This window comes from Staurois parvus, unplaced genomic scaffold (genome assembly GCF_062004578.1).
Source record: "Staurois parvus isolate SC_StPar_1 unplaced genomic scaffold, SC_StPar_1.0 ptg000972l, whole genome shotgun sequence".
NCBI lineage: Eukaryota > Metazoa > Chordata > Amphibia > Anura > Ranidae > Staurois > Staurois parvus.
The window spans coordinates 180208-205494 of NW_028318768.1; the positions used below are offsets into that span (position 1 = coordinate 180208).

General features: G+C 39.5%; 1 protein-coding gene across 1 annotated transcript in view; it reads right to left on the reverse strand.

Moving 5' to 3' along the window:
- The window catches only part of LOC149441576 (uncharacterized), a 151856-nt gene that overhangs the window by 60540 nt on the left and 66029 nt on the right, over positions 1-25287 (reverse strand). Inside the window, exon 4 of the mRNA XM_089657154.1 lies at positions 13264-13351. Within this exon, the coding sequence (XP_089513280.1) occupies positions 13264-13351 (88 nt within the window). The remainder of the gene's footprint in view (positions 1-13263; positions 13352-25287) is intronic.

Here is a 25287-nt window from a genome sequence, read left to right on the forward strand (position 1 = left end):
GCAACCATGCAGCTCATTTTTGTTCAAGTATCATGGTATTGTACTCCTTCAAAGCAACCATACCATCTTTTTCCTGAGCAGCCAGTATTTCTCCTGAGGAGACCTGTGGGTTCTATGTATCCCAAACAATTCTTCTGGCAGTTGTGGCTGCAATCTGACCTTTGCTTGGTATCATGGGATCCCTGAATTTTCCACTTCTTAATAAGCGATTGAACAGTACTGACTGGCATGTTAACTTCTCCAGAGCCTCTCCCATCCTCTGGAACTCCCTACCACAGCATGTTCGATCAACCCCCACCCTGACTGCCTTTAGGTGATCTTTGAAAACTCACTTCTTCAGGGAGCCTACCCCACCTCCAGCTAAGAACTGTACTTGAATCACCTCCACCAGATCATCCCCCGCAGCTATCACCTTTTGTATCACCTCCCCCTTCCTTTAGATTGTAAGCTCCACGAGCCGGACCCTCCTATTCCTTCTGTACTGAAATGTATTGTAATTGTACTGTCTCCCTTATATTGTAAAGTGCTGAGCAAACATATAAATCCTGTATAATAATAATAATAATGTTAAAGGCTATGGATATATTTTTATATCCCCTTCCATCTTTATAAAGTTCCATTACCTTGTTACGCAGGACTTTTGACAGTTCTTTTCTGCTCCCCATGGCTCAGTATCTAGCCTGCTCAGTGTACCCACATGAGAGCTAAAAACTCATTGACTATTTATACACTGACACTAATTGCAATTTAAAAAAACCACAGATGTGGGGAATTAACCTTTAATTGCCATTGTGACCTGTGTGTGTCACCTTGTGTGTCTGTACCAAGGAAGAACATTCCAGGGGCGGAGACTTTTGATCCGGGCCATTTGGATAATTTTTGTTATCATTAGGATTTGAAAAGGAGCCAAACAACTACATGATAAAAAATGACTTCATATGATTCCTATCCTTAAATAAAAGACAGTTTTTTGACATGACCAGTCAGATTTTCAATATCAATGCCAAAATTTCACCTTTTCTGCTAGGGGGTGCAAACTGTATGCAATGATGCAGTTGTTTGACGCGACGATCATTTCAGTGAAAAAGTTTCAGCTTTCAGACACACAGCTCCCTAGCTATGGGGCCATCCAAGGTGTTTTTAGGCTTGTCAACAATGGTACCTCATCTGGGTTTTCCTTTTTTTTTTTTAGCTGCAGTATGGCCAGTAGATTCAGAAGACATCTGGTCTAGGTGACTTGACTTGCTAACAGCCAATTATTCATCCAGCAATGCAGAGATTCAAGGTGTATTTATTCAGCAACAGTATATACTGGTCTCTGGTTCCCTGGTCTCCTCCTCCCATGCCCGCCTCCAGGACTTCTCCAGGGTGTCACCCATCCTCTGGAACTCCCTTCCCCAACCCATCAGATTATCATCTACACTCCTCTCCTTTAGGCGCACCCTGAAAACCCATCTCTTCAGGGAAGCCTACCCCACCCCCTGCTAACTTGACCGACCTCCTCCACTCTTCCTACCACCCCATCCCCCACAGCTATCTCCTCCTGTGTCACCATCCCCTCCCTCCTAGATTGTAAGCTCCAAGGAGCAGGGCCCTCGATCCCCTCATGTTTTGCATTGTATTGGTATTGTTCTGTCACATGTTCTGTCCCCCTTTGTAATGTACAGCGCTGAGCGAACTATTGGCCTTTATAAATACTGTATAATAATAATAATATACAAATGTGATTACAACAGTTCTGGACGTGCAGCGTCCTTTTTTTGAAAAAGTCTAATAAAGTTACTATTTGGGTGGTGCAAATAGTGGATGTCCAACGGCTTTTTAAAAGAAAACCTAACACAGCCTTTACAGTTGTATGCCTTAGAAATAGACATGAACAGCAGTAGATCAAACTACAAAGTCTAATTCGCCTATTACAGCAAAGCAGTAAATAATCGCAGCTAATCTGCAATTGCAGCTAGACATTCACTTTGCTTCACTGCGAATCAAAATTTGGATTACATTTTTGTCATTCGGAGATTCAGATGTATTCAAATTACCTAATTATAATAGTAACTAATTTAAATGAATTCAAAATAATAAAATAAAAATTTGAAGATAATGAATTATCTGAGTTCGAATTGAATTTGAAACGAATTTGAAAACAAATTTGAAATGTAAACATATTGCTGACTATTGCCGATTTCTTTCAAAGACTGTGTGTAGTAGAAAATTCCAAAATTCTAGTTTTGAAAATAATAGGATAGAGTTATAAAAGAAGAATATGAAAGCATAAAATAAAATAGAATGGAATATAATAGAATAGAATAGAATAAAATAAAATAGAAAGACTATAGCCATCATTCGAAATTGAACTTTCGAATAGAATAGAACCAGTTATTCTTCAGAATGAATAAACAAAAAAATATGTGATGCGCTAACTCCTCAATTGTGAAATGTAAACCTTAAAAGCACACAAGAAGATGCAATAATCAAATATTCGCATTTTTCCACCATGAAAATTAATCCATAGTGTTTCTCATCACCAAATAAGTGAACCATGCATTCACCTTCTCCCTTGACCTATAGGGTAGGTCACAAACACTTAGGGATAATGATCGACTTCTGCTGATCCACTGCTGGCTACCCTGAAGAAGTCACGTGATCAGTGACGCAACGCGCCAAGAAGGGCAGAGCCTAGTGACGCCACTTTTGGTATTGCGCATGAGTGATGTGAGGAACCATTTTGGTTGATGGCTATGTACATGCTTGCTATTGTATTATCTTTGTGAGTTCATTTTTTACTTGAATAAAGCGGTTTAATGTTATGGGGTTGCACTATGATCTGTTCTTTTCCCTCCTGATCATACACCATCCCATTGGGAATCCTGGAGTCCGTTCCCTTAAAGGGCCAGAGTCAAGGAAATAGCAATTAGTGTTTATATAACTAAAAAATGTTGCGCTCCCGATCTCTAACAAACTTATAAATTAGTGACTTCAAATTATATATCCATGAAAAACAAACAATATACCATACATAAATAAATGAATATCAAGTTAAATGTGATGTGAATCAAATAAAATAAAAAAACAGTCCCATTATTCAAATAATAGTTCAAAAAAGGGATTTGTGATGACGTGATCCAAACACACCAATTGTGACTTTTCATGAATCCTTAAATCATTAAAGATGTGCGCTCACCTCCTTACAAGCCTAACAGATAGGCTTAATACACTTTTTGTTCACATACATGGAACCTGCTAGAATTTGCTGCAGCATGGAATGGATGTTGGATGCCTCCTATGTATTCCAGAGGAATATTTTAGTGGCTCGCAAGTTACACAGCAATTAGTGTTTCCCATCACTGAAAAAGTGTACCATACACTCAACTTCTCCCTTGACCTATAGGGTAGGTCACAAACGCTTAGGGATAATCATCGACTTCTGCTGATCCACTGCTGGCCTTTAATGGCTATTTCCTTGACTTTGGCCCTTTAAGGGAACAAACTCCAGGATTCCCAATGGGATGGTGTATGATCAGGAGGGAAAAGAACAGATCATAGTGCAACCCCATAAAAATAAACAGCTTAATTCAAGAAAAATATGAACTCACAAAGATAATAAAATAGCAAGCATGTAGACGTGACTTCTTCAGGGTGGCCAGCAGTGGATCAGCAGAAGTCGATCATTATCCCTAAGTGTTTGTGATTATACTCTATAGGTCAAAGGAGAAGGTGAGTGTATGTTACACTTTTTTCTCAATGTGAGTGCATATCTGAGTGCATATATTACATAGTTTTTCAAAAACTGTGTTGAACTACGGTATATATTTTTGCTTTTTCATGCACATTTATGGAGCTAAAGGTCAAATGAAGATATAGCATGTTAGAAGCTTTCCTTAACCTAATATCTAATATCTTCCTATTATCAGTACTAACATATGTATGAATGAGTTGGATCTTAATAGAATAATTGAGTTATTATATTTATATTTGTTCTAGATTGGGAAAAGTAAGTACCGTATTTTTCGCTCCATAAGACGCACCTGACCATAAGACGCACCTAGGTTTTAGAGGTGAAAAACAAGAAAAAAAAATATTCTGAACCAATGGACTGCAGACACAGTACAGGGGATGACCAGAGACTGCGGACACAGTGCAGGAGATGACCAGAGACTGCAGACACAGTACAGGAGATGACCAGAGACTGCAGACACGGTACAGGAGATGACCAGAGACTGCGGACATAGTACAGGAGATGACCAGAGACTGCGGACATAGTACAGGAGATGACCAGAGACTGCGGACAAAGTACAGGGGATGACCAGAGACTGCGGACATAGTGCAGGAGATGACCAGAGACTGCGGACACAGTGCAGGAGATGACCAGAGACTGCGGACACAGTGCAGGGGATGACCAGAGACTGCGGACAGTGCAGGGAATGACCAGAGACTGCAGACAGTGCAGGGAATGACCAGAGACTGCAGACAGTGCAGGGAATGACCAGAGACTGCGGACAGTACAGGGGATGACCAGAGACTGCGGACAGTACAGGGGATGACCAGAGACTGCGGACAGTACAGGGGATGACCAGAGACTGCAGACACAGTGCAGGGAATGACCAGAGACTGCGGACAGTACAGGGGATGACCAGAGACTGCGGACAGTACAGGGGATGACCAGAGACTGCAGACACAGTACAGGAGATGACCAGAGACTGCAGACAGTGCAGGGGATGACCAGAGACTGCGGACAGTACAGGGGATGACCAGAGACTGTGGACAGTGCAGGGAATGACCAGAGACTGCGGACAGTGCAGGGAATGACCAGAGACTGCAGACAGTGCAGGGAATGACCAGAGACTGCAGACAGTGCAGGGAATGACCAGAGACTGCAGACAGTGCAGGGAATGACCAGAGACTGCAGACAGTGCAGGGAATGACCAGAGACTGCGGACACAGTACAGGGAATGACCAGAGACTGTGGACAGTGCAGGGAATGACCAGAGACTGCAGACAGTGAAGGGGATGACCAGAGACTGCTGACCTTTGGGGAGGGAGGGGGAGCGGGTACCTGAATTTGACAGGTACCCGCTCCCACTTCCGCGGAGCTGCCTTCCCTCTTCTTCCCGGGCCGGCTTCTGTGACAGCCGGGTGCCCACTGCGCAGGTGCGAGAAGCGCTTCGCTTTGTGAATGGCCTGGAGCCTTCTGGGACCTTTCATGTGTCCCAGAAGACACCGGATCATTCACAAAGCCCAGCACATGCGCAGTGGGCACCCGGCTGTCACAGAAGCCAGCGCGGGAAGACTGTGCAGCGCTGGAGCGAGGAACAGGTAAGGCCCTGCAGGAGAGAACAGCTGAGCGGCCGGCCCGGTATTCTGACACGGTGGCCGCAAAAATACCGGACCGGCCGCTTTATATTCGCTCCATAAGACGCACTGACATTTTCCCCCCTTTTTGGGGGGGAAAAAAGTGCGTCTTATGGTGCGAAAGATACGGTAATTAGACTTTATATAGTCTGTGTATACATATATGAACATATATCTTGGTTTTCTCTACATTCAAGCAACGTGGTAGTAATTAGCCATTCCTTCCCCCCATCCTCCCCCATCTATGTAAGAGATTATGTTTCACTAACTAGAGAATTGTTCAGTTTACAAGATTTATATTGTAATGTTTCTAGATTACGATATTTATATATGAGATAACTCTTAGCAAGATTACTTTTAGGAGAATATATATATATATGTGGGTTATACATCTAATGTATTCTAATTGATGGAATGTCAGTGAAGTTTTGTCTAGACCTTCTTAAGTTACACTCAGACTTTAGGAGAAGTAGACTGGAGGTTTGTTATATGTACACATCTGTTTCCAATTATCTTGGTGGGACTACAAGGAACACAAGAGAAGATCAGCCCATTTTTAGGAGATGGTGGGGGCTGGATTGCTCTTTTAAGAGCAGAACAAAGACTTTTTAAGGACACTCTTTGCTAGAAGCCTTGATGCCACACACACACACACACACACACACACACACACACACACACATACATATATACAATCTTATTATCAAGAACTTAACTATATTTTTGGACATTATTTAAACATTCTGTATTCCAATATTTTATTTCTAATTTTATGCAACATTATTATTAAATCATCTTTTTGAGTTTATGCAAGAAGTGGAAGGACTTTCTATCTGAACATTTCTCATCAATACAAGTTAATAAAATATCGAGACAATACAATATTTTACAGTGGCGAGCCTCCAGTTCGATTAGTTTCCGAGGATCGATTGTTTTTGACTTTTTTCTCTTTCACCTTGATGAGAGGGAAGATGTTTGTAAGTCAACAAAATATGAAGTCAAGCTTTCAGGAGAAGTAAAAGTCTTCAACAGATGAATCGTCGGCATAATCGAGAACCTAAATGCAGAATTGGTGAGAATTTTGCGCAACTGCAAGAAAACGCTGTTCCTTGGTGATGTCATTTCCCGCCAAGAGAGAAAAGACGCGTTATGTAAAGAAAGACCTTCTTAATCGGTAAGTAATGGATTTTATTGATGAATTATCTAGAGAGAGTAAGTTAGAATTCAAGCATCTGTCTACATTTGTTAAAGATGATGAACTTTGGCGGTACATGTATAATGAGTGCTTACAGGCTAATATTAAGATAGAAAAATCTAAGTTTTCCTTTAAGAAACTGAGCAAACAAGTTAGAAATGTAATGAAGTTAGTTAATGTTTTTAACGCCATGATTTTTGATGTTCCTAAGACTGCTGCTTGTGTAATGAAGCAAGATCAGAGCAGTGTATGTGCTAATTGTCAGACTTTGACTGAGCAAATAGATGATCTGCAAAGTGTAATTCAAACTAAATACATTCAGTTATCTGACCTGCAGGATGATGTAAAAAGAATTTGTGTGAATACTAAGGCAGAGAAACAAAAATCTTTTGTACCAGAGATCCAGTCTATAGAAGGAGATCCCGCCAATCAGGAAGAAATGTTTAAGAGAAAATTAAGGGATAAAGCTGCAGAACTTAATCTTAAAATCCTTGATCACCTCATGAAAATTTTGAAGGATATGCCAGCCTATGATAAGGAGGCCGATGCTTTCCATAACATGGAGGTTTATGAAAATTTTTGTAATAATTTTTGTTTAAATCAGGAGCAAAGAAATTTTCTATTCTGTTTATGGCTCCCCAGCGTTATGGCACGTAGATTAATCAAAACGCCATATATTGAGGATGATGAGGAAATGCATAGCAATGCATCAGACCGACTGCGTCAATTATTGATATTTACTACTGGAGAGGAAACTCCTTCTTTGGAAATCTTAGACTCCTTAAGAGCTACGATTAATGATGATCCTTTTGATTTTAAAAATAGATTTTCTAAAGTATACAAAATGATATTTAATTTAGACAATGAGACTCCTTCTATGGTAAATGATTTTGTTAAAAAATTCAAGTATCTTGATCCAGCATCTTTTATTATTTCTACTGGAAAAAATGATTTAGATCAAGCAGCCAAAGTTATAGATACAGTTAGAAGGCAACTTAAAGTAAACAATCAGAAGAAGGAAAGTTTAATTGTTCAAAATGGAGAACAGAGTGAGACCATGTGCTTAGCCACACCCAATTATGATGATGAACACGTCACAGGCAGGACGAGAGTCTCAGAGCAGACAGGAAATACCATTTGTTTCTATTGTAAATGATTTGGTCATTTGAAAAGAGATTGTATTCATTATAAATTAGATTTACAAAGAAAAGCTTTGGAATTAGAAGACCAAAATATAATTTCTGAACAATCTGCTCCTCCATGTTCCAACAATAGTCTGTCTGAGTTGCCTTATGCCTCAGAAGTTAAAAAGATCAGTTCACTGAGAGTTAACAACAGCTTAAACAATATGGTAAACAGTGCTGTTGTCATTAATAGGAGTGGTTTATTGCCATTGCCGAAATTTAAATCAGGATCAAATCGAGACTCTTCTTCCTTACCGTTGGAATATGTTGCTCCAATTTTATTGGATGAAAGTGGAAGGCCCAAATCAACATTAATTGATTCTTCCATGTACTGTAATGTTGGAAGTATTTGTACAGCAACTGCTGACATGTCTTCAGATCATAAATGGCCACATACAGGAACCAATCTTGAATTGGTTAGATCACATAAAGATCTTTGGAGTCAAAGCAAAAATGATGTAGGTTTGCTTAAAGATTTTGAAGTTGACATTGAAGGTAGAGACCCTAAGCCTCAACCTCAATACAAATTGCCATTAGAATCAATTAATCCAATTTCTTCCATTGTAGATGAGTTTTTACAGCAAGGAATTTTAAAGAAAGTACAATCAGTGGTGAATATTTGTATTTGGCCTATCAAAGCTGATAATTCATATTCTTTATCAGTTGATTTCAGGACATTGAACAAATGCATCACAAATAACAAATCTATTGTTCCTGATTGTAACATAATGTCACATCTGGATGCCAAGGCCAAAATATTCTCTGTACTTGAAATCGCCAATAGCCATTTTTCAGTACCATTAGCTAAGAGTTGTCAATATAAACTTGCCTTTAGCTTCAACAAAGAAACGTATACATTCACAAGATTAGCCCCAGGCTTGGATGTGAGTGATGGAATTGTTCATGAGAATTTGGGAAAAATATTATCTAAATTCTCTAGGCCAGAATGTATTGTCCAGCATGTAGACAAGCTTCTCTTGTCTACACAAAATATAACTGAACATATCACTCTTTTGTCTGAAATATTTACGTTGTTACAAACAGCAGGATTGAAATTGAATACAGAGAAAGTTAACTTGATGAAAAGACAGGTGGAATTACTTTATATGCAAATTAGTCATGGACAGAGACAGTTGTTGCAAGAAAAACTTAGAACTATTTCTGCTTATCCAATTCCAACAAATCGCAAGGCTTTGCATCAGTTTTTGAGTGAAGTAAATCATTGTAAAGATTTTATACCCAATTTTGCAGAGAAGTCTAGATCATTATTTGATCATTTGAGACAAAAAGATGACGTATTTGATCAATGGGATCAAACTGAGAAAGAGGTTTTTGAACTATTGAAATGGGATTTGCAGAATGCTACTACATTAAATACTGTTGAGTTTTGTAGTAAAATTCCTTTTGTTTTAGAAACCAATGTTTCCAATAATGCAATCTCAGCAACTTTGTCACAATTAAAAGAAGGTAATCAGAAAATAATAGGTTTCTTCTCAAGAACTTTGACAAATATGGAGAAAAACTTTGATGCACATATGAAAAAATTGCTAAGTGTTTTCTTTGCAGTCAAGGTAACTGAAAACATTGTGAGATCTAGTAAGATCATATTACAGACACCTGATTCGTCACTGAAACTCCTAGAGGAAGATGGTTCAACAGAAAAGTATCCTATATGGTACAAAACACTGTCTTCCAAACACATTCAGATAGATGTAAGAAAAATACATTTTCAGGAAAACATACCAACACATATTTGTACAGCTGTAGGTGAGAAGTTTGTACCTTATGTTTTCAACATAGGAACTGAGAAACATTTGAAACCAGTATGTATTACTGCAGATCAGTCTTACACTACAAGAAGTAAGCCAACACAAAAAACAGCTACGCATATTTACAATTTTATAGAGATAAGATCAAAGGCATAATCCTTTGTCATCTCTGGGTTGATACAAAACCTTTCTTTGGTTTTGAAACCAAGGTTTTGATTCATGACCAATAATGGAGATGTAGCGTCCTGTTATATTTATTTTTGTTTATTTCCGGTACTTATATAGCGCCGTTAAGTTGCGCAGCGCTTTTTACATATATATTGTACATTCACGTCAGTCCCTAACCCTAAAGGGGTGTACAATCTAAGGTCCCTAACTCACAGTCATACATACACATACTAGGGCCAATTTAGACAGGAGCCAATTCTCCTACCAACATGACTTTGGAGTGTGGAAGGAAACCGGAGTACCTGGAGGAAACTCACGCAGGCACAGGGAGAACATGTAAACTCCAGGCAGGTGGTGCCGTGGTTGGGATTTGAACCAGCAACCCTAGTACTGTCAGGCGGAAGTGCCCGCATTCTAAAATAGAACACTACAAGTCAATAAGAAATGTTATAATGAAAATATGTCTTCCATGTCATGACTAGCAATGTTAGTGATTGTGATATGTAATATTAACAGATAAATGTAAGAGGATTAGTCCATGTAAAATTATCAATGCCAAAATAATGTTACTGCATTTCTGTTACAGGAAATGACCTAAGAGTAACTGTTAAAGGAAGAAAATTCAAATATTTCTAAACCTTTCAGATGATAATACATTTTCCAAGAAGGAAATTTATTCTGGAAGAAGCTTTGTAACAAGAATTTCATTCATCATAGTTTTTATTGTTCTTTTTATGTTCAATAAAGTTATTTTAACTTTATACAGCGCTAGAAGAAGACAAGACATCTCAAGGCATCTCATAGAGGAAGAACTTATAAAACAATTGACTTTTGACTACTGATGAAATAATTCATTCATCAGATATATTGTTTTTTTGTGTGTACATTTTATTTTGACATGATATGTTTGCCATATCAAGATGAGATCAGTTTTCACATGAACATTTGCAATCACACCCTATGTACTTTCAGAAGTGAAAAGGTTAAACCTTTGTTACAACAGAGTCACTCTAATTAGTCAGAACATCTGTTTTTAATTAAGCTAGAGATAAGTTTTTCTAAGGTACATATAGAAAAACTTAGGCAAGCTTTACATTGTTATATGTATGTTTTAAAAATCATTTGATATACATGTATGGATTGAAGTTAGAGAACATATGTTATGTTTAAATGTTGACAAAGTAATTTGAAAAATGTATGAATTATAGAACTGTGTGCTACACACATTTTGGAGGGAAAATATGAAACATCTATTTTTTTAAGTGACATATTTTAAAGTATTGTACTATAATGTTACAGTTATACATTTATTAAGGGGATGAATTATTTGGTGAAAGGAAAGGAAAATAATAAGGGTAAAAATATTTTTATGTGATACATAACAAAAGGTTTATCAAAGAATTTGTTTTTCCCATTATAGAATCAAATTAAAGATATGTTCAGATCAATTATCTTAAGATCCAAAAACGCATGAATGGATACGAAAGTGACGAGAATGTGTATAAATGGATTAAGATAAGGAAAATGATTAAGATTCAATAAAATCGATCATTTTGAGAGGGAAATGTTAGAAGCTTTCCTTAACCTAATATCTAATATCTTCTTATTAACATTACTAACATAAGTATGGATGAGTTGGATCTTAATAGAATAATTGAGTTATTATATTTATATTTGTTCTAGATTGGGAAAAGTAAGTAATTAGACTTTATATAGTCTGTGTATACATATATGAACATATATCTTGGTTTTCTCTACATTCAAGCAACGTGGTAGTAATTAGCCATTCCTTCCCCCCATCCTCCCCCATCTATGTAAGAGATTATGTTCCACTAACTAGAGAATTGTTCGGTTTACAAGATTTATATTTTAATGTTTCTAGATTACGATATTTATATATGAGATAACTCTTAGCAAGATTACTTTTAGGAGAATATATATATATATATATATATATATATATATATATATATATATGTTATACATCTAATGTATTCTAATTGATGGAATGTCAGTGAAGTTTTGTCTAGACCTTCTTAAGTTACACTCAGACTTTAGGAGAAGTAGACTGGAGGTTTGTTATATGTACACATCTGTTTCCAATTATCTTGGTGGGACTACAAGGAACACAAGAGTAGATCAGCCCATTTTTAGGAGATGGTGGGGGCTGGATTGCTCTTTTAAGAGCAGAACAAAGACTTTTTAAGGACACTCTTTGCTAGAAGCCTTGATGCAATACACACACACACACACACACACACACACACACACACACACACATACATATATACAATCTTATTATCAAGAACTTAACTATATTTTTGGACATTATTTAAACATTCTGTATTCCAATATTTTATTTCTAATTTTATGCAACATTATTATTAAATCATCTTTTTGAGTTTATGCAAGAAGTGGAAGGACTTTCTATCTGAACATTTCTCATCAATACAAGTTAATAAAATATCGAGACAATACGATATTTTACATAGCACGTGGAAGGAATATCACATGGATTAGAAATTTGGTGGCTACACAGTCCTTCTAAAAGTGTATTTGACCTAATTTAATTTGTAGGTCAAGCTTCAAGGTGAGTAGGGAGTGGGGCAACAATTCAAGCACGGTTTTGGAAATTTTTGGATAGCACAACATTAGGACTTTATACATGTTGGATTGGACTGTTACAACTTCACCTTTCAATTTTTCTGGACTGATATTGTGTGTTTTTAAGGTTTACATTTGAGGAGTTCACATTTTTTGTTTAATTATTTAATTTGAGTAAGAGTACACTTGACCAGTGAGTGCAGCAATCTCCTCCTTCCTCTATTATACCTAGGGTGTAGCAGCATACAAGCCTATATTATTTGCATATTCTTCAGAATGAATTCAGATCAGATTTTACTTTTTCAATTAGAATAGTTCAAATCCATTGACAAAAAACTGAATCGGGTCAAAAACAAATAAACGAAATGAAACAAAACTAAACTAAACGTATTTTATTACTAATGCAACAAAATTAAATTAGTAACTTATCCAGAACAAAACAAATGTTTTCATTCTGCACGTCTAATTGCACCCTCTGGTGTGACATCTACTGGCTGCAAATGACAAACTTAAAGCAGAGCTATAGGCAAAACCTTTCTTGTTTTCATTTTGAACAGAGTAAGAGTGGGGTTATAACCCGTCAGATTTTTTTTTTTTTTGCCTTCTGTGTCTGTGACCCATTGGGGAGATTTTATTCCACTTCCTGTTTCATAGCCAAAACAGGAAGTGAAAGTAATTCCCTGCAAATTAGGGGAATCCCTTGGACCCCCCCAGAACCAGTGTCCCCCATTCAAAGATTTCCCCTCGTTACATTTCTGGGGACAACCCAAAATTTGAGATATTTTTACTTTCACTTTGAATGGTAATGGTAAACAGGACAAAGAGAGGGGGGATTTCCATCTCCACTCTATCCAAAACTAAAAAAAAATGCTTTTAGTTATACTTTTAAAGTTTGAGTGCAATATCTCATATCCACCCGACTAAAAAAGAAATAAAAAAAAATAAAAATACTCCCAAGTGATAGACAAAAAGATAATACAGAGAGAAGCTTTACCTTTCCACAGAGGTCACAGACTACCTCATCTAAATGTGAAGAATTGGAAGACTCTTTCAGAGCATGTCCTTGGGACTGAAGACTTTCCCTGGAGCCTGATGCCAACATTTTATCAGGATCATTGTTCTAGAATACAACAGAAAATGTCAAGTCAAGATTAGAGTAACCAGAGATATACAAGTGAACTCGTCAGAGCTCAGAAATGGTAGAGGCACCCATCGTACTGCTAAAACGTTTTGCCAAAGTCAAGCAACTTAAACTGGAAGGGTAGACGGTGCAGCCCTCCTCGGGGAGTTGGCACCTTCCTCAGAGCTGTGGTGTTTGCACCTTCTCTGTTTGTGTTTTGTGACATTAATAACTTTACTTAAGGTGGCTATAGATGAATCATCATTTTGGCCAGTTCAGCAGGGACAAATTTCAGTCCATGTGTGGCCTCTGCAGTTGAACAGAATTTGATCTACTGCTCGACTTCTGCTCAACCGCCCTGTCAGTTTAAAAGCCACTTGATCAGCAGATGTAGCCAATGGCTGCAGCACTGATCTGTGTATTCATACAGCGGGGAACTCCCAATGTTAGCATACAAAAGCACAGAGGAGAGAATTTCCCCATCCACCATGGATGTACAGACGGTGGGATCGGTTATTTTTTTTTTTCATTCAACCTGCCAGCTTTAGAAGCGATGCTGTAAATATTGAACTAGAAGTCACCTCTGAAAATATTAGTTTAAATAACTCTCTCTCTATATCTATCTGTAGACAGTATGTACAGTATTATACTGATACTTTGCAATGAATTGCAGTTTATGTGGTTAGGGAGAGTGGAGTGTAACCCTCAAGAACAAGAGAAATATTTGGTGCACTGAGAGGGAAAGACCAGATGTATTATGTGTTATTAGTATAGTAACCACACGAGTAAAGTCCTTAAAGTCCAAAGGGTGGTCGAGGAATAATCCGACAATGTGTGACTCAGTGGCAGCCGATTTGAAAAGAGCTAGAAGAGATTCTGTGTAAGCAATAAAAAAAGAGAGAAGCAGCGCCATCTAAGTGCAGCAATAAAGGCAAATATTTATATATTTTTATTTCCACAAAATTGGCAACTCACAATAGTAGTAGTCAAATGAGCGCTTGTCAAAGTGGTGCCATCCGCTGTGCAACTCCTGGCCGGTCCTTCTACAGGCAGGTCTCCCATGCACTGTCCTTGGCTGTGCTGGCGGTTCCCAGTACTTACCGGTCGCTGTGGATCCACTGGGCAGGCAGGAGTGATGTCATCTTCAGGTACAGCAGCAGTAGGTGTGGCACGCACGCATTCAGAGCATGAAAGGCCTGATGAAGGAGCATGCATGCTCCAAACACATTTGCCTTTATTGCTGCACTTAGATGGCGCTGCTTTTCTCTTTTTTTATGGAGTGTAATCTCAAGTAATTTCACCTACATTCACTAAAATTTCATAAAACCCAACAGTCCTATTTAGGACTATTTTTTTGTGTGTGTGTGTGTGTGTGTGAGCAGCAGGTTCTGTTGGTGTGTTACTGCTGTCCCCTCTTTTTTTTTTTCCTTAAAAATAAAAAAATAAATGGAAAAAAAGAGTTTTTTCCTATTTGGGTTTATCCAAAGCACGACAGTTTACAGTGCATCAAAGCACCACTACCCCTAAACAGCTCTTCTAATGGCTACAAATAAAAGTAAGGAAAAAGTTCCATATTATTATTATCATCGTGCCTGGCAGGCCTACAGGGAGAGGCAGAAGTTGTGGTGCAGCTACAGGGCAGCTCTGTAGCATCTACTGCCTTGGGAGCTCAGTGCCCGGTGGACTCAGTATTGCGTATTTCCGTATTCCAAAAGAAGAGACAAATTTTAAATTTCAAGCTGCAATTTAATTTCTCTCTTTGTTGAAAAATTGCAGCCTGATGAGGCTTAAAAGGAATCTTTCAAAACTGTTTCATTTTTCTGTCTTGAAATCTAGAACACGTAATTTTCCTGCTCACTCCCTCTGGAATAGCAAAAAGGCTCCAAGGAGGCTGCATGAACTGTTTGCAATTGTTTATGTACATGGTCTGAGAAAAAATACATTGTTTATCCAAGATCAGGTTTGCAGATCTCCCTCTAAAATCAAATCCTAACAAATAAGAAGTATTGTCCAATTGCGGCTCCTACTTTGGAAGCCCTTCCTACACCACACCTGACTTGCAAACTGCAGAGTAGCCTGAATGTGGCCTTCAGTCACTGGACTATGCATTGTGGCACTTCCCAAAGCTCTGTGTACTGTATTAGTTACAGACAGAGCCATGGCTTGGCCCCACCCCCTCTCTCCTCATTGGCTCAATGGTTGTGACTGACAGCAGTGGAAGCCAATGGCTCCCAATGCTGTCTCAGCCAATGATGAGGGAGAGACCCAGGAGAGCTGAGGTTTTCGTGCACATTACTGGACTGCGATGGGGCTCAAGTAAGTATTAGGGGGGCTGAAGCCTACTGAAGGTTTTTTACCTTCATGCATAAAATGCATGAAGGTAAAAAAACCTTGAGCCTTTACAACCACTTTAAGGCCCCTTTCACATGGGTGTTCCAATTAGGTCTGCCTGTCAGACTTTAGGCAGACCTGATCTGAAGGTCCATGCATAGCTATGGACAGGTGGGTTTAAAGGTCTTGTCTGTTTACAACTAACTCCAGGTCCAATCGACTAAAAAACGTGTGACTGTGTCCTCATCCATTTTGGTGGACCAGATAGAAGGTAGCTGGGTGTAAACGAACAGCCCATATAGCAGAGCGGAGTCGGTCTGTGTCCGCTCTGCTTAAACTGAGTGGACACAGATGTGACATCCGTTACGCTCTGCTCCAATCAGCAGAGGATCAGCTCAGAGATCCCCTTGCTGATCAGAACAAATCCTGCCATGTGTGAAAAGGGCCTTAATACTACTTTAAGAAAATTATATCTTTGTTAAAAACAAGATATTGTGAACACAGGAAGGAGGTTTAAGGCTGAAATCAGCAAATGCTTACATGTTGTTTCTAATCAGAAAATCCAGCACTGCTTTTACACTTCTTAAATGCCTCTTTAAAAATGAAATCCCATTCCTTTTACAGGGAAGCCTTACAGCAAAAGGGGTTGCTTGCCCAAGGAGCTGGTGAAGAGAATTAACATACAGTTCCCTAAATGACTGTAATCTCTCCCTATGCTATTTTTCATCTTTCTCTATCCTTTCACTACAGCCTCCAATACACTGACATTATGGCTGCGCTGTGCCCCCCCCCCCCCTCCTCCCACTTTATAGTGACGGAGCTGGCGTAATCAAAGCCCCTGTACTGGCCCTTCTAAGGCTGCTGGCTATAGTTCGAAGGCCATACAGTGCATTATGGTTAAAAAAAAAAATATGTTGTATGAAGCTACTCATAAATTAGCCAGGACTGCAAATCTCAAATACACAGGATTCACTTGGAACACATGGTAGCAGTGAACCCAAGCCTCATCTCTGGATAAATCTAGTAAAAAGTGCTACATTGTTTGTTAGTTATTTGTCTCCTTAGACCCCAAAACCCTTGATGGTGCATTACTTTTCATGCAGGCTTCATCCCTACAACTGTGCAAAGATATGAATCAATACTTTGTGTGACCATCCCGAGTTTACTACAGTTTCCCTGCAGTGGCTGATTGCATTAGGGTCTATGTCAGTGAGGTTTTTGCTCGTGTTAGAACAATTTCTTTATCCATACAAGTCAACAAGGCTGTAAAAGCAGCTCAAAGCAGGTAGATGCAGCTTAGAAGGAGGTCAAATTTACCTGCGATGAAACGGAATGATCTCAAACTGACATTAAATGCAAGCTGAAGGCACTTGAAGCATGTATTGTTACATATCTAACTATGAGCATTGCAAAGACCCTTAAACTGCTGTGAGCTACTTACACCTGAACTCAGCCTGAAAGTAGCAAATAGTAAAACAAAATTGACAAACGAGAATGGAACAGATATACAGTATTACCTCCTCAAGGGTGTTCCTGTCCATCTCAATTGAATTTGAAGAAGCGAGAGAAATTTCTTCTGAAACACTGTCCGAAGGTATACTTTCATCGGAGTCTGAGATAAAAGGAATATCACTATGCCAGTTCTAGGATAAAATAGAATGTCCCAGGTCAAGATTCCAAAAACCGTAAACTCTCCATAAAGAAGTTATTGAAAAAAAGAGAATGGAACAGATGTATAGAATTACCTTTCTGCAGAGGTCAGAGTCCAATTCATCTAAATCTCCAGAAGAAGTTAAAGAAATGTCCAAATCTGAAGAATGGAAACTTTCACCAGGGTATGAGACCAAAGTATCATCATTATACTGGCTCTAGGATAAAATACAAAGTGTCAAATTGAGATTCCGAAAACCATAAACTTTCTATAAAGAGATAATTAAAAACTATATTTAGAATTAATGCTGTGCAATGTGCAAACACTTATGCAAAATCGGGCTTTGTGGCTAGATTTTCTTTCCTCTGACATGTATAAACATTAATGTTGTAAGCCCGGGTTCACATATATGCGGTGCGGTAAATTGCATGTGATTCGTACAACCACACCGCATTTCTGTGCAAATCACATGTGATTTGTGTGCGGTGCGATCAGATTCATACATTTTGTATGGCTCTAATCGCACTTCACCCGAACGAAAAAAGGTGCAGGACCCTTTTTTTGGTCCGCACTAGAATCGGATCGCATGGGTATTCACACCTATGGGATCCGATTCTGCAGATCGCACCACGTTTTGCAGACCGCTTTCAGGGTGTTGTTAACTTAACATACACACCCGCAGGGTTTCACATGAACAGAGTGCGATTTTGATGCGGTGCGGAATTCGCACAGAAAATGCTCCAAATTCTGCAACGCATCGGAGTGAACCCGGGCTCAATGTAGTAATTCATCTAGATGTGCTTAAGTTTTAAGTTTCTTACTGAGGCTTGTTGACCAGGACATGTTATGTAAACACTGTGTTCGTAGATTATGTTGCCTTTATTGTACCCTTCTTTTTTCTCCTCCCCCTCTTTTTTATTTCTTGCGCAGGAAAAAGGGGACAAGATCCATTCTTTCCTCTGGTTATCCTCTTTCTGATATGCCCCCCCCCTTCCCTCCCACTTCCTACATCCCCTATGGCTTCTTTACTGCCTTAAGTTGGGCTTTCCATGGATTCCTGTTACTAGATGGAAGTTGTACTTGACCCATGTTGTATGTCATACTGTAATGTCTCTTTGGAGGCCATTTTGAACTCTTCTTTTGGGAATGTATGTACTGACTCCTCCCTTTATTTACATATGTGAAAATAAAGATTAAAAAAAAAAAAGAATTAAATTTTGAATTAGAAGTCATGTGAAGCTCAATTCCATTCCCTCTAATCCATACCAATTTATGGTAGTGCCACATAAACCATGGTCTAGGGTGCCACAGGTATTAGGGATGAAACTTTATCGACCAAGACTCCTGGATGAGATCCTTTTTTTTTTATACCACTAATACTTCCTGTGTACATGCTGCTACAGCAAACCTCTACCCCCCTTATCAACTGTGTGCACTGACAGTAACATGTACCACTGGGGTGTGGGGCAGAGTCTGTGTCTTCTGTGCTAAAGCTGGTTCTTGTTCAAGTATCAGGGTCCTGCCCACACTCCACTGGTACAACATGTGTTGTCAGTGCACACAGCTGATGTGGAGATGGGAAAAGTTTACTGGACCAGTGTGTGCAGGCGACATTACGGATAAACTTGCCCAAAAGTAAACATTTTATTATATGGCACCTTATAAATTCTTAGCTGTGAGGGCTACATTAATTTTCTTTTTTTTAGGCTTTACTTTCTTTATTTTCACTTAGTGATCTGGCTAGTAAGTCTGTTGTTTTCAAAAGAACACACTCTCCTGCAGATTCAGGAAGTCACAGGGTTGAGAAAAAACATTTACCGCTGACAGGGGTGCTAACAATGGTCAGATTTTATTTATATATGTAATCCATTATTATAAAAGGAACAAAACTGTTTGCTACAACTGCATATATAGTGTTAGCTTGAGTTTGTGTTCAATTTGTTGGCATGTTCAATAGCTTGCCTGCCACTAGATGGCTCTGTTACCATTATGGAATTGGAAGGATGTAAGCAGGTGTTAGCTCCCCTTTTAGATAAATCCCTCCTCTAGTGATGTAGTGGATGGAGGAAGTGCCCATATAAATGCTAGCTTGGGTAGGGGTCTTGAGAGTCTAGGGTATGCAATCTCCGCCTCTTCTAGGAATACACACTCTTTCTATAATCTGTACTTTCAGGGACTCTACACTCAAACCATGACGATGTACAAAATGTTTCTCTACGTTTGTGTACTTTTGGGTGTTAATGTTTAAAAGGAGATCCCTGACCCAGTCATAAAACCATCTAGTAGTTCTATCAACATATTGTATGTTTTGGTTCTTGTGGGTTTTGTGTGGGGGCAGCACGAGGTAGCTGGGCTAAGGGAGAAAAAAAAAGATAAATCTGATCCTGCATGCATAATGACGTTGTTAGGATAGAAAGAAAGGTTGTTGCATGGTTCCTGCAATAAACAAGCTCTTATACTAGTTTCTCCTACCTCCCCTCTCTTCCAGTGCTCCATTCTCTGTAAGACTCTTCAGCAATCATCATTTCCAGGATTGTTAGCTGCCTGTGTCTGCTGCCTCACACTGTTGTTCCTTCCTCCGATCCTCACATTATTACGGGACATTGCAGTAATGTAGGGGTTGGAGGATGGAGCTACAGGACAATGATTAGGACACAGGCATCCAACAATCCTGGAAGTGTTGAACCATAAAGTGTTTTATGGAGGTTGCTTCACTGAAATATAGGATGCCAGTGAGATTAGTAAACAAGCATTTATATTGCACGGACCATGCATTAAGATTTCTTTAAACCCTGACAGGGTCATTTTGAAGTGACTCTATCATTACAGGTTTCCTTCTAAAATGCTAGATTTCTTGTAGGGATGAGGTTCGGGTTTGCAGCAGGTCAGAATTTACTGCAAACGTAGGCTGTTCACGGTTCACCGAATGAGCATATAAAATGGTGTGTTCACCCGCCCACTGAAGCGAACCTCTGGCAGCTTCAGGAAGTTATTCATTTAATGGTAGTATACTAGCTAAAGGAAAATTACACATGAACTGTATCAGATGAAGCTTGGTGAATTGGTTAACACTGTCAAAGAGCAAAAACATTTGAACTGTATTCATACTTGGCACTGTCACCTTAGACACAGGAATCTTGAAACTATGACAAAACTAGCTGAAGATTGGCATGCCAGTGGCATAAATTGACCCATGCAGTCAAACAATGAACTGTCCAGTTGCATGATGGGAAAATAACTAGGAAATATTTTCCCAAATGTAGCAACAGCAGAGTTGACAGCCCATGGACTTAATCCGCTCAGATCTATGTGGTCCTATGAAAACTCAGAAAGCTCCAGAAAAGAAAAGATTTATACTCACATACATTGGTGACTGCCCAAGGTATACTATGCTTAATGTATTAAACAGCAAAGATGACATTCCAGATACAGTTGAATAATATGTTACCCAAGTAAACAACAAATTTGACAAAATGCCTAAAATACTCCAAACAGATAAAGGCAGATTACAGAAGTTGTAAAGCACAAGCTATTCTGAGGAAGTATAGAATTTTGTTCAAGACTGCTGTACCATACAATCCAGAACAAAACTGCACTTTATATAAAGGTGTTTCTCCCGTAATCTTAGTCATAGCTGACAGCTGAATGAAACAGAATAATTAATATGGTAAACCTCCACAGACACATTTTTTCTTTGGGAACCCTACAGTATCTGCAGGTGGAAACACCACATCTATAGGAAGATTCTACTGATAACCAAGTTTTGCCTTTATTCATCTTACAAGGATCAGTAAACAATGATGGGGATAGGAATGAGCTAAGCGTCAACACCCTACAGCTGACAAATCTATAACTTTTGGCCAAAATTTCATAGGTCTTAAGTTGGCCATAGATGGACACACACAGTTTGAAATTCAGCTGGTTCCTGTCAAACCAGATGTTTTTATCTTTAGGTTGGTTTAATGGCAACACAACATTCCCCTAAGGTCCTTGAGACAGGAGTCAATTTGGGTGGGGGGCCCATGGAACACAGCTCACTTTGGAGAGGTGGGGAGACCCCTGTCTCAGCTCCCCATATCCCTATTATGTGTAAGTCACCCTGTGTCTCTCAGGGGCACAGGGTGAATAATGGACGCTGAGAATGCGGTTGGAATTACTTCAGATATGACGGTAATATTTATCAGCCATATGAAGACTATTCCTGGTTGTTGATTCTGAACTAGACATGTGAATTGAAGGAGCCGGACCATCTGCTCTTTAGTGAGATCCTAATTCATCCAACCATTGTCTAGGTGTAAATTCCCATTCACCTTTGGTTTCGATCACCCAGCTAGCTAACCTAATTAACTTACTGTTTAGAGTGTTATGTCTATTTCTGTACATAGCTGCCTTTGCATATGATCATGTGATCAGTCTCAGTGTGTATTGTATAAAAAGCCTGTTTGAGTTCAAAATAAAGGTTTCCATGTTCAGACAAACGTGTGGTGTCCATGGATCTGTGTTTGGACAGGGAAGCGGGAGTCTAACAGAAATAACCTAGTGCAGTCGGGGTCTGGTTCCGTTACAGTCCTCATTTTAGCAAAGCTTAAAAAAAAAATAGTGAATTGAATAAGGTTTTGTTAGCTACACAAAAAAAATTATAATATTCAAAAGTATTAGGACAGCTGCCTTTCCACGCACATGAAGTTTAATGGCCTCCCAGTCTTAGTCTGTAGGGTCCAATATTGAGTTGGCCCCACCCTTCCCACGCACATGAACTTTAATGGCCTCCCAGTCTTAGTCTGTAGGGTCCAATATTGAGTTGGCTCCGCCCTTTTCAGCTATAACAGCTTCAACTTTTCTGGGAAGGCCGTCCACAAGGTTTAGGAGGGTGTCTATGGGAAGGTTGGACCATTCTTCCAGAAGCACATTTGTCAGGTCAGGCACTGATGTCGGGGGAGGAGGCCTGGCTCACAGTCTCCGCTCTAATTCATCCCAAAGGTGTTCTATGGGGTTGAGGTCAGGACTCTGTGCAGGACAGTCAAGTTCCTCCACCCCAAACTGGCTCCTTGATGTCTTTATGGACCTTGCTTTGTGCACTGGTGCGCAGTCATGTTGGAACAGGAAGGGGCCATCCCCAAATTTTCCCACAAAGTTGGGAGCATGAAATTGTCCAAAATGTCCAAAATGTTTTGGTATACTGACTCCTTAAGAGTTCTCTTCACTTGAACTAGGGGGCCAAGCCCAACCCCTGAAAAACAACCCCACTCCATAATCCCCTTCCACCAAACTTTACACTTGGCACAATGCAGTCAGGCAACTGCCAAACCCAGACATGTCCATCGGATTGCCAGACAGAGAAGCGTGAGTTTTCACTCCAGAGATTATGTCTCCACTGCTCTAAAGTCCAGTGGTGGCGTGCTTTACACTATTGCATCCGACGCTTTGCATTGCACTTGGTGATGGAAGGCTTGGATGCAGCTGCTCGGCCATGGAAACCCATTCCATGAAGCTCTCTACGCACTGTTGTTGGGCTCATCTGAAGGCCACACTAAGTTTGGAGGTCTTTAGCTATTGACTCTGCAGACAGTTGGCGACTTCTGCGCACTGTGCGCTTCAGCATGCGCTGACCCCGCTCTGTCATGTGACGTGGCCTACCACTTGGTGGCTGAGTTGCTGTTGTTCCCAGTTGCTTCCACTAACAGTTGAGCGTGGAATATTTAGTAGCCAGGAAATGTCACGGATGGACTTATTGCCCAGGTGGCCACCTATCACGGGACCACGCTTGGAGTCACTGGGCTTCTGAGAGCGAACCATTCTTTCACCAATGTTTGTAGAAGCAGTCTGCATGCCTAGATGCCTAATTTTTTACACCTGTGACTATGGAGGGGATTGGAACACCTGAATCACATGATTTGGAGGGTGGGGACAATAGTTTTGGCAATATAGTGTGTATATATATACAGTTGTATTCAAAATAATAGCAGTGGGTTGAAAAAAGTGAATAAAGCTGAAAATCCCTCTAATAGCTTTTATTTCCATCCACACAAATGCATTGGGAACACGACACATTCTATTCCAAATCAAAACATGAAGAAAAATCAAATTTGTGTTGTTCCTCTAAAAAAATTGAAGAAAAGTGAATATAAGACAGTTCAAAAAAATGGCAGTGTTTGTATTCTTCTTTACAAACTCAAACATTCACTATATAAACTGAGAAATGTTTGAAGATTTTGCTTTCCTTTGAATGACTTCATGAATATTTGGTTGTAGTCGCACTGTTTCTGAGAACTGCTGTACATCTGTGTTGCATGGAGTCACCCAACTTCTGGCCCCTGTGATCAGGTATTCCAGCCCAGGATGATTGGACCACATTCCACAGTTCTTCTCTATTTCTTGGTTTTGCCTCAGAAATGGCATTTTTGATGTCACCCGACAAGTTTTCTATTGGATTAAGATCCGGGGATTGGGCTGGCCACTCCATAACGTCCATCTTGTTGGTCTGGAACCAAGATGTTGCACGTTTACTGGTGTGTTTGGGGTCGTTGTCTTGTTGGAACACCCATTTCAAGGGCATTTCCTCTTCAGCATAAGGCAGCATGACCTCTTCAAGTATTCTGATGTATTCAAACTGATCCATGATCCCTGGTATGCGATAAATAGGCCCAACACCGTAGTATGAGACACATCCCCATATCATGATGCTTGCACCACCATGCTTCACGGTCTTCACAGTGTACTGTGGCTTGAATTCAGTGTTTGGGGGTCGTCTGACAAACTGTCTCCGCCCACTAGACCCAAAAAGAACAATCTTACTTTCATCAGTCCACAAAATGTTGCGCCATTTCTCTTTAGGCCAGTCAATGTGCTCTTTGGCAGATTGTAACCTCTTCAGCACATGTCTTTTTCCCAACAGTGGGACTTTGCGGGGACTTCTTGCAGATAGCTTGGCTTCACATAGGCGTCTTCTAATTGTAACAGTCCTCACAGGGAACGTCACACCTTCTTTCATCTTCCTGGAGCTGGTTGTTGGCTGAGTCCGCGCCATTTTGGCTATTCTTCTATCCATTCCAATGGTAGTTTTTCGCTTTCTTCCACGTCTTTCAGGTTTTGGTTGCCATTTTAAAGCATTTGCCATCATTTTAGCTGAGCAGCCGATCATTTTCTGCACTTCTTTATATGTTTTCCCTTCTCCAATCAACTTTCTAATCAAGGTACGCTGTTCTTCTGAACAATGTCTGGAACGACCCATTTTCCTCAGAATTTCAGCGAGAAATGCACTGTAACCAGCATGTACAACATTTGCTGCCTTCCTTCCTTAAATAAGGGCAATAATTGCCATCTGTTTCTCAAAGAATGAATGACCTCACTAATAGAACTCCACACTGCTATTATTTTGAACACGCCCCTTTCAATGAGTGATTCAATGACACAGAATCAGCAGCATGCATGTCATGACTGTTGGGTCTGTTGGATTTCTATTACTCTACTACACCTGCTAGGAAATTATTTGCCATGTAGAAATATCATTTCTACCAAAAACAGTGATTGATCCGGTTAGTGATGTCTGACTGCTATTATTTTGAACACAACTGTATATATTTTTTTCTAGTTATGTACAACATTGTGGGGGATTTTCTTTGGTTGGGAAGTGATGATACATGGAGCGTATTTACTATTTGTATTAGATTAAAAGTGTTTGAAATGATCATCTTGTAAATGTATTTTACTGTTATATGACGTTTTATGGTGTAAATTATCTGAGATTTTTTGGACAATGGGAACAAAACAGGGTGAAAATAGCAACTTAAAAAGTTAAACGTTTTGGTACAAAATAGTTTTTCCCTCTTTTTTGGGGGGTTTATTTAAGGGACATATTTATAATGCAGCGAATGTGATTTTAATCATTCATTCATTGGTGGTGAATCAGTTACTAT